Source organism: Symphalangus syndactylus, chromosome 7, assembly GCF_028878055.3.
Source record: "Symphalangus syndactylus isolate Jambi chromosome 7, NHGRI_mSymSyn1-v2.1_pri, whole genome shotgun sequence".
In the NCBI taxonomy this organism is placed as follows: domain Eukaryota; kingdom Metazoa; phylum Chordata; class Mammalia; order Primates; family Hylobatidae; genus Symphalangus; species Symphalangus syndactylus.
Window position 1 is genome coordinate 36,775,943 of NC_072429.2, and position 12,800 is coordinate 36,788,742.

Here is a 12,800-nt window from a genome sequence, read left to right on the forward strand (position 1 = left end):
ACAGGTTTCCCATTCAAAACCGTCCAAAAGGTCCCTCATCACGCAGAATAAAATACAAACTGTTACTCTGGCCTGGAGAGCTGTACGTGATCTGGCCCCCGGGCAGCCCTCCAACACCCCCTCCTCTCAGCTCACTCTGTCTCTCCACTCACGGCCTTGGTGGTCCCTTGGCTGCGACATTCCTTCCCTGGCTTACCACTGGGCTCCTCCCTATCCTGCAGGTCTCGGTCTTCTCTGTCACCTCAGACAGCAGGTTCCTCACTGTTACTTTCCATCTTAGGCCCTTATCTAATTTCTTCAGAGCCAATGCCACAAGCTGTGGTGACTTTATTTCCCCACTAAAATATATGGTCAACTAGGGAGGAATGACATCTTTGTCATTCTTTATACAAGCTCGCCCTTATACCCTCAACAGCTGATGCCCAGGATATGGTAGGGTGCTTAAAAAATACTGACAGAAGACCCAGCCTCCCTCCCTAGCCCACGGGGTAGCACGTGACCCGTGGGCAGCTATGCCAGAGGTTGCCCAGTGACCTAAGTCTAGCCCCCCAAAACTGAGCTGGATCAGTCTCTGTATGGGAAGTTCAACATTAGCAAATTCACTCCAAGCTCCCCCTAGTTATTTTCTTACCTGATGGGGGCACACCTTGTAGATTTTACCACCTGTGAAGTGACGTGGGGGCCGTATAGCTCTAGCTCCATTCTGTACAGATTCGTAGAGGGCCAACAAGGAGAAGCAGAGCTGGTCCTGGAGTAGAAGGACAAGATTAAAAACATAAGGGCGAATGCTAAGGGACCACGGCTGGTGCTCAGCATCACACACACTCACCCAACACCCAAAGTAAAAGAATAAACTGCCCGGGTCAGAGTGGGCCTTGGAGCCTCACCAGCCCAACCTCCTCTAGGTACAGGTAAGCAATCGGAGGCCCTGAAAGGATTAGGTCACAGACAAAGCCAGCCAGACTGCTGATCAAGCTGCCAGACTCTGAGGCCTGAGTCCTTTCACTTTTTACAGGGCAAAGAAACCATCAAAGGGGAGCTAACATTTGAATCTGATCTTGAAGGAAGTATAACATTTTCAACAGCACAGAAATATGAAAGGGAAAGTAAATAACGTATGAATGAAACACGTAGACACGTACACTATGTAATAGTTGGCATTTTCTAAGAGCTTGCATAGGTAATAACCAGACACTGTGTAAAGTGCATTCCTTACAACAATCTCACAAGGTTAGTATTTTGGTTATTTCCATTTTACAAACAAGGAAAATGAAGCTCAAAATATAAAGCAGCTTATCCAAGGTCACATACAGTAAGGAGGAGAGCCAGGATTCCTGACCCCAGAGCCTAGGCTCACAACCTTCAACAGGAGGAACTGCTAGAGGCCAGGCCCCACATACATGTCACATCTAGCTGTTGACCATCTCCTAGGCATCCCTGACTGCCAGCACCTTGTGTCGAAGGCAGATGCCATCACAGATATTCATATCCTTGCCCTGAAAAGTGGACCAATCAGCCTACTCCAGAAGCCCCGATATCCACCACTGCCCTTGACACTCACCTTGGAGTCTTCTGCCCCAAAGGGGATTCCACACTGCCTTAGCAGATGCTGCAGCTTCTCTTCACTGTAGGAGCCAATCTCATCAAGTTTGCAGATGCCCTCCTGGAGCAGCCTCACCAAGGCACTGCCACTGCCTGCAAGAGACAACAGTGCTGGTGGGAGGGTGCTACTGCCAGCCACCAGAGGCCACAGCTAGGCCCACAAAACAGCAAACAGTGGAAGCCAACTCTGCACCAAGCCCTCCCCCAGTGCTGGCAGAGGTGGGACTCAAGTCAGGTCCATGCTTTCTGCAGATATTTGAAGTCTATTAGAACTGGCTTTCTGCCCTGGAACATCTGAGTGAGATATCCTGCAGCCAGCCACTGAAAAAAACCCTAAAATAAGTCAGCTTTTAATCCAGTCTTCTAAGGTTTTTCAGAACCAAGACCTCAGATGCTTACCATGACTGCAGCAATAAGAAGACAGCAGCAGCTCTCGTTTTAAAAGTGCCCTCTACACAACGTTCCTGAACCTGGCTAGCACAAGAGAACTATGTGGGGGCGCCTTAAAGAAATAATCCCTGGGGCCGGGTGCGGTGGCTCATACCTGTAATCCTAGCACTTTAGGAGGCCGAGGCAGGTGGATTACCTGAGGTCAGAAGTTCGAGACCAGCCTGACCAATATGGTGAAACCCCATCTCTTCCAAAAATACAAAAAATTAGCCAGGTGTGGTGGCGTGCACCTGTAGTCTCAGCAACTTGGGAGGCTGAGACAGGAGAATTGCTTGAACCCGGAAGGCACAGTTGCAGTGAGCCCAGATCACAACACTGCACTCCAGCCTGGGCAACAGAGCAGGACTCTGTCTCGAAAAAAAAAAAAAAGATGCCTGGGCCCTTAAAATATTAGTAGGAATATGAGGTGGGACCTCAATATCTTTTTATTTTTTTATTTTTATTTTTTTTGAGACGGAGTCTCGCTCTGTCACCCAGGCTGGAGTGCAGTGGCGCGATCTCGGCTCGCTGCAATCTCCGCCTCCCGGGTTCATGCCATTCTCCTGCCTCAGCCTCCCGAGTAGCTGGGACTACAGGCGCCCGCCACCATGCCCGGCTAATTTTTTGTGTTTTTAGTAGAGATGGTGTTTCACCGTGTTAGCCAGGATGGTCTCCATCTCCTGACCTCGTGATCCACCCGCCTCGGCCTCCCAAAGTGCTGGGATTACAGGCATGAGCCACCGTGCCTGGCCTCAATATCTAATATTAGGAAGCACTGTTTGAGAACCAGTGGATCACAACATATTAAGTGATTACATTATCAATTAAGTGGGTCATATCTAAAAATTCAAAAATGAAATAAGATAGAAAATAAAGTGTATTGCACTTGGTAAGGAAAAATACTGTTTTGGGAATGTTGTTTCAGTTATACACACTTGCATATGTACGAATATCATTCTGCGTCATGACACAGAATGTATTTCTCACTACGAGTTACAGTTAAAAAAGGCGGCTATCACTCTAACTGCATTAGCTCACTTTATCTTCAGTGATCTAGAAAGTGGGTAGCTATTATCACATCCTCTTTGTAAAAGAAGGAACAGTGGCTTAGGGCAATGATGGGACCTGACAGAGGGTCACACAGCTAAGTGGCAAAGCTGGGAATCAAACTCAAGCTGTTAGAAACCTATCCTCTTACCCGCTAGTCCAGGGTTTCTCAATGTCTAATCCATAAAACTAGCTGCAAAACCATCTGGGATGCCTGTTTTGAAGGCAGATTCCTTGGCCTGCCCCTACACTTGCTCAATGAAAATCTTTGGGGATGGAGCCTTATCAGCATTTTTTATAGGAGTTCCCCTACTCAGTATGTGTATCCCAGAAGGCTGACAATGAGCTGTGTGCCCCTGCTATTTAATATGGTGGACAGCTCTTCAAAACTCTGCACCACAACTTTAAACTCTAGGGGATTTTGACACAGGCTGTTATTGTCTTTCTGAAAGGAGTCCTCCAGCGGGGCCTGGCCCTCTCGCTACCACTGTGCTATCTTGCCATGGACAATGTCCCAGACTCTTGACTGAGCCCTTTTTTGACCCCAGTCAGCCACCAGGTGGCCTTACCAGGTACTGGCTGCACGTCCAGGTTTTTGTCTTTCTCAGTGTTGACGGCCACAGCTCCTCTCATGAGTGGTGGGAAGAAGGGGGCAATAACAGAGGCATCAAATTTGGTGATAGGGATGCTGGCAGGAAATGCCACCTGCTCAATCACCTCTGTCTCCATTGTGGCCCAAAAGTCCTCCACATTTACCTCATTAGAGCCCAGGAATTCAGGCCAGGTGAACTAGAAGGTCAGGATAAAGAAGGTCAAACTGGGAGTCACAGAACATCAGCAACACAACAGTCTACCCCGTCATTATACACACAGGGAAGCTAAGGCTTGGTGAAGGGAAGTTGAACAGCCAGGCACTGCCAGGGGGCCTTGAATTTGACAGCTCTGTACCCACCTGCCTTTTGGTCACATTTCTATCTCTCACACCATAGTACTCTCCCAGACACGAATAGTCCCTAAATCCCTTCTGTTTCTATACCTTGTTCATGTCATTTTCCCTGTCTTACAAAGAAAGTTGAGCTACCATGTAAGTATCTGTTATGTGCCAGACACTTTGTAATGAACTACTAAAAAACAAGTCTGGGGATGGCTGAGGTGAGTATTCAAGCACTTGAAGCGACAGAACAATCACGTCAACACAGGTCTAGTTCCAAAGCCCAATCCCTTACTCCTGATACCAGGCTGGCAAGAATGAGCAGAATTCTATTGAGTAAAATTCCAGCCATTTTTCAAGACCCTGTGGATCGCCGACATCCTCCCACACATCATCAGCACACAGCTATCTCCTCTACCCAATGCAGCATTTACTTATCTCTTATAGACATCTATTAATAGCGCTTGTGCTACTCAATTTTTCTTCTTGCAATGCCCTCTTATATGGCTCTCAAAATGTGACCCGGATCCTAATACCTCAATCAGAGTTGTATAGGTTACTTATTAGAAATGTAAAAACCTTGGCCACATCTTGAGCTGTATGAACTAAACTCCTAATTTTGCATTTAAAAAAGTTTCCTCAGAGGAATGGTTCTCAAAGGGTGGTCCCTGGACAAGCAGCAAGAGTATCACCTGAAAACTTGTTAGAAATGCAAATTCTTGGCCCCACTCCAGATCTCCTGAGTCAGAAATCCTGTGGGTGGGACCCAGCAAGCCCTCCACTTTAAAAAGTGAGAACCACTGCCCTATGTAGTTCTTATACCCACTAAAGTCCAAGAACCACTGCTCCCCATAAAGGCTCCTCTCCTCACCTTATTCCTCTTTGTTCGCCACCTCACAGGGGTGCTTAGTGCATGCTCTGTGTAAATGGCACACCTAGGGGAATGAGGCCAGCTGAGTCTATCCTCACCACAAGGAGCAAGGGAACAGGAAATGCCAACCCAGCACACAAACTAACCACAGGGTCCTCCTTTATACAACCCCGAGAGAGGGGCTGACAAGTCTCTTCATGGATAACAGCATATTTAAGTTTTGTTCAATAACTTCCTGTTTTAGTTCATAGACTTCAGGATACTCTCTCCCCACACATACCACACTACTCTCCACACACAGAACAAAGAAGTACCTCTATGAAAGAAGTACCTGGTACTGAAGGGAAGAGACAAGCAAACTGAGAGTGAAGGGAATGCTACTCCATTCTGGGACAGAGGAGCCTTGATTGGGAAACGACAGGTGCCAGGCAGGACTAGGAGATGGCATCTTTGCAGGGAGGTGAGCCTCTGTCTATTCTTGGAAATCATAAACTTGCTGTGGCCCGATATGATCAGAAAAAACAGAACTCGGAGTCGTAGGAGGTACTGGTGAGAATGGCAGTGCTTAGGGTGCAGACTCCACAGTCAGCGGCTGAGAAAGAGCAAGGTCAATCTCAGCCCCACCCCTCTCTGGCTGGGTGAGCTTGGGCAAGGCCCTTGGGCTTCAGTGCCTATGTCTCTAAAAACCTCATGGGGTTGTATGGAAAATTAAGTCATATAGTAAAGCACTTAGCACAGATTAAGAACTTGGCATAGTAATAAAATGCTCAATAAATCTTAGCTGCATTATTATTAATATTACTACTAGGCAAGCAGATTTAAATCAATCTGGGAACAGCCTCAGATGAGATAACACAAACAAAATGGTTTAGTTGCCTGGTTTTTTAGTTGGGAAGAAAAAGACAGGACTATGCATTCAACCCTTAATATGTCAGTGGTCCTGCCAAAATACACCAAAGCTGTTCTCTACAGGTTCTACACCTGCCTGATCAGTGAATACATGAGATGCAAGCCCAGTACCTGAAGGTCAACTCATGTCCCAGGCTCTTGTTTACTATGGTAGAGTTCAGAAATGGAAACCTCATACTCCAATGCAACTACTGGCATACTCAAGGGGCAGTCCCTGCCTGTGAGTGTAAACCAGACCTCATGGCATGATCACAGGGAAAAGTAATCTATGGGATTTTTTTTTAAACCCTAAAGGAGGTTAAGGAAGATTTCCTACTATTCTGTTTGCTAAGAGTTTTATCATAAATATGGGTGCAGAATCACACTGGACAACTTTTTTTTCCCCATACATTTAATGAAATTATCATATAGGGTTTCCCCTTTAATCGGTTAAGTAAGTGAATTACATTAACATATTTCCTACTGCTGAAACAACCTTGCTTTCCTGTGATAAACTTTGTCATGATACATTACTGTGTTAGATCTGATTTGCTATTATTTTATTCAGACTTTCATCTATATTCATGAGTACATTCAGTCCCAATTTCTTCTCTTACATCAAATGTCTGATTTGGTTTCTAAAGCTATACAACCTTATATGATGAGTTGGGGAAATATGCCCACTTCTGTTACTTGCCTATGTTTGGAATAATATTTCTTGGATATTTGTTCTAATTAATCTATGAAGCCATCTGAGTTTGACGTTATTATTGTGTGAAAATTTTTCAGTTCAGATCCTAAGTCAGCTCAGGTCACTCTTTTCCTCCAACCCCTTCAGTGGCTCTCCATTTCACTCTGTGTAAGTCCTTAAAATAGCCCACGTTACCCTACATAACGTTGGCCTCCTGCACTGTCTGGACCTCATATGCCCTACCATCCCCTCCCTCCCTCCCACACTCTGAGCTACACCACTGGTCTCCTTGCTGGTCCTCAATCATGCCCAGCAAGCCCACCTCAGACCCTGTTCTTGCTGTTCCCTCTGCCTGGAATATTCCTCCACAAAGCCACATGGGTTTCAGATCTCTACTCAAATGCTACTGTATCAGAGAGGCCTTCCCCCTCACTGCCCTCTATAAAATACAAATGCCCTTTCCCATGACACTGTTCTCTCTTTCTTACCCAGCTTTACTGTGCTTCGCAGCACTCACTACTCCTGGACAGATATTTGTTTCCTGTGTCCCCCAAACCAGAAAGTGAGCTCCATGAGGACAGAAACTTTCTTTAACCACTATCTCCCAGGTGTCTAAAACATGCATTTAGTTTATGTTCAATATATTTATTATATATATTTTTTGATACTTATTCACTGGATAAATACATTTTTCAAGTGAGTAATTGAATAAACAAATGCCTCTATTTCCATCTGGCATTCCCTAAATGAAATCTTGGGCTGTGGGAGGAAAAACTCACTTGCCTCACCTAGACAGGACTGGAGCTATCCACGCCCTGGAGATATCATGTAGGAAGGGAGCTGCCAAAATAAGAGAATCCCGCAGGTCCCTCACGGTGGCTAAGAGGCACTTACCTCCACGCTATTCAGTGCTAGCACATTCTCTTCACTCCTCTGAGCCATTTCCACTTTGGGGGCCACACCACAGATGCCACATATCATGTCATTGTAGTCTCGGACAGTGAGGCACTCAAAGGCCCAATAGCCATTGCACAGCAGCTCCTGCAGCTGGCTCAGCTCCTCCGAGGTCAGAGTCTTCTCTGGAAGAAGAGCAAGCACACTGAGAAGGGCACAGAAAAAGACACTGAAGCCACCAGGGATGAGCCAGTGGGTAGCAAGTAGAGCAATTCTGCCAGACTGATTCACCTCAAACACTCCAGTGTACTAACTACCCTGAGGGTCAGGGATCTGGCCTGCAATTGCTCACGTGGCAACCCAAAGAGCAATTCTCAATGGAGTGATAGCTGCCTTGTACTAAGTACTAGCTGCTGTGCTGAAAGCTTTGGATGGTATCTCATTAATCTCACCTGAATTTAATTCTTTATGAACCAGGAGCTATTATCCTCATTTTATCACTGGAGAAACAGAGGCACAAGAATAACTTGCTCAAAATCACATTGCAACAGTGGCAGAGCCAAGACTGAAACACAGGCCCATGTAACTCTAGCACCTTTGCTCTACTCCATCTGTTCTCACAGCAGGTAAGGTAGAGGGGGATTGGAGCCTATAGGAATGGGATGGGAAAAGCACAAATAGGAGTAAAGAGGGCATGGAGGAAAAAAATTCTAGACAGAAAGGATGGTCCTCACTCTTAGGTCTTGGCATGAGCCTTGGAACTAGAAGCAGACATCTAGGAGCTGTGGTCAAAATGAGTCTAACATGCAATGGGGCCAAGTCTCCCTATGACCAAAGAAGGCACTTCTAGAAGTCACTGGTAATCTCTCGCTAAGGGTCCCTGGATGCACAGAAAGACTCATGCTTTCCAAAATTAGTTTGGCATTTGTAAAATTCAAAAGGAAGAGTGTATTAGGAAGTCAAGGATGTCTCCTTTTCAAAATAATCAGACTCTTCTTCAAAATGAGTCTTTTAACCAAAGGCCATCACCGCAAATTCCCAGGGAGCTTAGGACTAACCTTGGGAAAGGGAAGAAAACAACTTTTACCTGTCTGCTCCTGCACCGACTTCAGAACAACATTGATAGACACTCTGGGGTCCTCTCCGAGCTTGATCTGGTTTCTGATTGCAAAAAGCAAGTCCAGGCTTACCAGCAGCTTGTTCCCCACGTTAAAGAGACCTGCAGGTTAAGAAGAGGCAACAAGGAAATTAATGTATCATACACAATGGCAAAAAATAGAATACACACCAGCTGGGTGCAGTGGCGTGTGCCTGTAGTTGCAGGCACTTGGGAGGATGAGGCAGGAGGATTGCTTGAGCCCCGGAGTTGTAGACCAGCTTGGGTAACACAGTGAGAGACTCCATCTCTCTCAAAAAAACAAAACAGGCCAGGTATGGCCTGTAATCTCATGCCTGTAGTCTCAGCACTTTGGGAGGCCAAGGTGGGAGGATCGCTTGAGCCCAGGAGTTCAAGACCAGCCTGGGCAACATAGCAAAACCCCATCTCTATTTTATTCAAGTTATATATCTTAAAAAAGGCAAAACAAAAACCCCACAACTAAATGCCCATCAATAGGGAAAGGGTTAATTAATTTATGGTGCATTCATAAAATAGAAAGCATTAAAAAGAATAAAGTATTCCAACATGGAATCCATTTTTTAAAAAAGAAGTAGATCTAACTGTTCTGACACAAAGTTGCCTATAATACATCATTAAACAAACAAAAAAATAATGAAATAGTACATATAGTAGATCTTTTTTTCCCCCAATAAAAAAAAGAAACTCTTTCCTCCCACCCAGCTCAGTCCTCAGGAGCAAAGGTATCACTCTTCCTTTACACCTCACACAACTTCACCTGGGGAAAGGCCAGGAGCATCCTTTAGCTCATGAATGTGTAAGGGGTGTAACAAAGGCTATGAAATCACTCCAACACCAAATCCTGAAATGAATGAATCCGAGGAATTTAAGCGCAGTCAATTTAAGACAAATAAAAGTGGGTGATTTTATATGTGCACAAAACATAATGCACTAATCTGCACAAAAGCAAATTTTGGAATATGTGTTCCCAGTGAAGAAGGGTATGGAGAAGTGCAAAGGCTGAAACCACAAGGGAGAGCAAAGCTCTGGTCCCATACAAATATTTTTAAAAAAGCAAAAAAGTCATGATGCCCCCAGAAATCGCCAAGTACAAATGTAAAAGACAACTGATATCACATTCTGACAGGCTAGAGGTAAAACTGAATAAACAGAGCGATAAACTGAGAGAAAACTGTCAACAAGAAAGCCCAAAAGAAGAATGAAAACACTCACAAAAGAAATTTGCTTTAGAAAAAAACCCATAAAGGATCATAAAAAGGACATATACCCTACCCTAGTACAAAGAAATACAACAAATTACCAGACTATATACAAGTTTTTCCCTATAAAATTGATAAACTTAAAAAAATTATAATATCTACAAAGTCAACAAACTTAATTGTATTTCTATACTAGCAATGAATAGCTAGAAATTGAACCATGTCATTTAGCACTGAAAAAAAAAAAGTAAAATACTTACATGTAAGTCTACCAAAATATGTGTAGGACCTATATGCTGAAACTAGAAAAACTGACAACCTATTAAAATGGAGAGAAAGACTGTGGACTGGAAGATTAAACATTTTTAGGCATGTCAAAATTTCCCAAATTGATGTGTACAGATTGAACACAATCCAATTAAAATTCAAGCAGGACTTTGTAGACGCTGACAAGCTGACTCTACAATTTATATGGAGACACACCTATTAGAACGGCTGAAAAACAAAAACAGATAATGCTAAGTATTGGCATGTAGAGCAAACTGTAACTTTTATCCACTGTGGGAAGGAATGCAAAATGGTACAGCCACTTTGGTAATGGTTTTTTTATAAAATTAAACACACACTTACCATATGACCCAGCAATCTGACTCCTAGGTATTTACCCAAGAGAAATGAAAACTTAGGTTCACACAAAAGCTGGTACACAAATATTTGTAGCAGCTCTATTCGTAACTGCCAAACACCAGTAGCAAACCCAATATCCTCCCATGAGGAAGAGATAAACAACCTGTGGTACATCCACACCACGGAAAACTACTCCACAATAAAAAGGAATAAATCACTGATAAACACAATATGGATGACTCTCAAAGGGTTAGCTTACTGAAAGAAGCCAGACTGAAAAGGCTACGTGCTATAATTGCTTTTACATGACATTCTGGGAAAGAGAACACTATATGGATAAAAATGAGATCAAACAGTTACCAGAGGTTGGGGGAGAGGGGTGGGTTTAAATACAAAGGAACAGTAAAAGAGAATGTTTTGGGTGATAGACCTGTTCTACATATTGATTGTGAAGGTAGTTACACCACTTAGTGCATCTGTCATAACTTACGGAACTTGGGGCAACACACTCAACTACATGCACATTTTAAAATACATGTTGACTAAATAAATATATAATCCTGAGTACTGGCCTAGATAGACTGCAGGGTAATAGGCACTCTTGTTAACTGTTGGCAAGAGCATAAAATAGTACAAACTCAATCTAATATAAGACATTAAAAACACAAATTCAAAATAAAGCACCATTAAGTTCTAAGACAAAGAGAATACATCAAAAATACACTTTCATCTTCAGCATTCAATTATACAAACAAAACTTAGGATTCAACCAAAGTCTTAAAATGGTTGGTACACGGTGAGTGTTCCATAAATGCCTGATGTTGATGAATAATAGAGGAGGAAAGGGTAAATGTGCAGCAGTTCAACTTCTGAGTCGAACTTGTCCAAAAGACAAATTAGGGCTATACATAAAGACTGAATCACAAAAGTATAAATTGGAGCACCATACATCCCTTTAAAAATGGTCATGTACTTCTCTACTTGCTGGCACAGGAAGATGCCCATGAGGTACCCCTAAATTTAAAAAGCACATTCCAAAACAACATCTAGCACAACCGTACTTTTGTTCAAAGAAAGACTATAAAACTACACATCCTATAATTTTGTATATTCTGCACAGATGAATAAACATTTCTGGAAGATTGATCACATTGTTAAATTAAGTGTTTATCTCATGGCAGTTGCAATGCTCTTGATTTTTTGTTTCCTCTTTTTATTTGTCTGCATTTTCCAGCCCTTCCACAATGAAGATCTGTTATTTTAAAGATCCCAGTTGAGAGCTTCAATACTTGAGAGGTAAAAGTCATCTTCTGGGACTAAGACATTTAGGAAGAAGATTCCCCCTTCCTCAGAAGCCCCATCTGAGAAGGCCCAGTCCTCAAAGGGCCAGAGGTCTCATCCATAGAGGCAGTTCCCAAGCCTGCTTTGGGATGCTCTGAGGGAAGAGAAGGTTAGCACCCACCTGTGTAGATGTCTATGAAGCTGTGCAGGGCCAGACAATGGGGGTTCAGACACACCTTCACCTGGGCAGTCACTGTCTGCAGACGGCTGGCTGTCAGCAGCCAGCACTCCTGGGGCCCAGCCAGGGAGCTAGTACCAGAAACATCACCAACAAAAAAAAAAAAGAAGGGAAAGAGACTTCTTAATGGAGTTCCAGGGCTCAGTGATCAATGGCAAATTCTCATTTGCTGGAGCTTAGGATTTTCTAGGTAGGTATTTCCACTTTGTTGGGATCTGTGGAATCGTTCCCACAATTAATGTAACTCTGAATTTGCTGCATAATGTAACCAATCCCAATGAACTCCCAAACCTAAACATTGTGTGAGGCAGTCCAGATGTAAACTAAATCCTAAGCTGGTGATAACTTTCAGGCATTTCAACAGAAATGATAATTACCAATTATTACTTTACTTTTAGCAATCAGAAAGGTAAAGGAAGCCTAAGAACGGCAGAGAAGAACATTTTCACAGTTAATAGTTTTAACGTTGTCTGAAGAAAAGAGCAATATGAGCCAAATGGGATGGGGCAGCTAGGGGCAGAGTTAAGGGGTGCTTACTTTTGTCCCCCTTTGAATAATGGGCTGCTACAGAGAAGGCACTGTGTGGACGGAGACTCATAATAATTCGACCAAGAGGTTTGCTCGATGGTGACTGTCTCCTCACTCACGTTGGACAAGATAAGTCGAGAGCTGTTGAGTTCATGAATCAAGGCGAAGACCTCAGCCAGCTCTGACTCATTCTCAGGAATCTGCAGGACTTTGCGCAGCAGCTGCAGTGTGGACTGGCGCTGGATCTCCCTCTGGGCTGTGCTCAGGGGCTCTGTGGCATTCAGTACATCTGGGAGTGGTGAGCTCACCTCCTGGGAAGAGAGTGGATTGATCACCAAGCACTCAGAGCAGAAAGAGCCAGCTTCAGGCTAAAATAATAAAAGTCTGGGAGCGCAGACAGATGGGGCCCATGACTGATAGGTGGGAAACCTAGGTT

General features: G+C 43.9%; 1 protein-coding gene across 3 annotated transcripts in view; it reads right to left on the minus strand.

The window, feature by feature from the left end:
• HMGXB3 (HMG-box containing 3) overlaps positions 1-12,800 on the minus strand; it is a 52,574-nt gene that overhangs the window by 3,800 nt on the left and 35,974 nt on the right. For all 3 annotated transcript variants that reach the window (XM_055285654.2, XM_055285656.2, XM_055285655.2), the window contains 7 exons: positions 12,374-12,675; positions 11,780-11,907; positions 8,441-8,572; positions 7,354-7,538; positions 3,648-3,867; positions 1,562-1,695; positions 632-748 (listed from right to left, as the gene is read on the minus strand). In XM_055285654.2, coding sequence (XP_055141629.1) covers positions 632-748; positions 1,562-1,695; positions 3,648-3,867; positions 7,354-7,538; positions 8,441-8,572; positions 11,780-11,907; positions 12,374-12,675 — 1,218 coding nt within the window. The remainder of the gene's footprint in view (positions 1-631; positions 749-1,561; positions 1,696-3,647; positions 3,868-7,353; positions 7,539-8,440; positions 8,573-11,779; positions 11,908-12,373; positions 12,676-12,800) is intronic.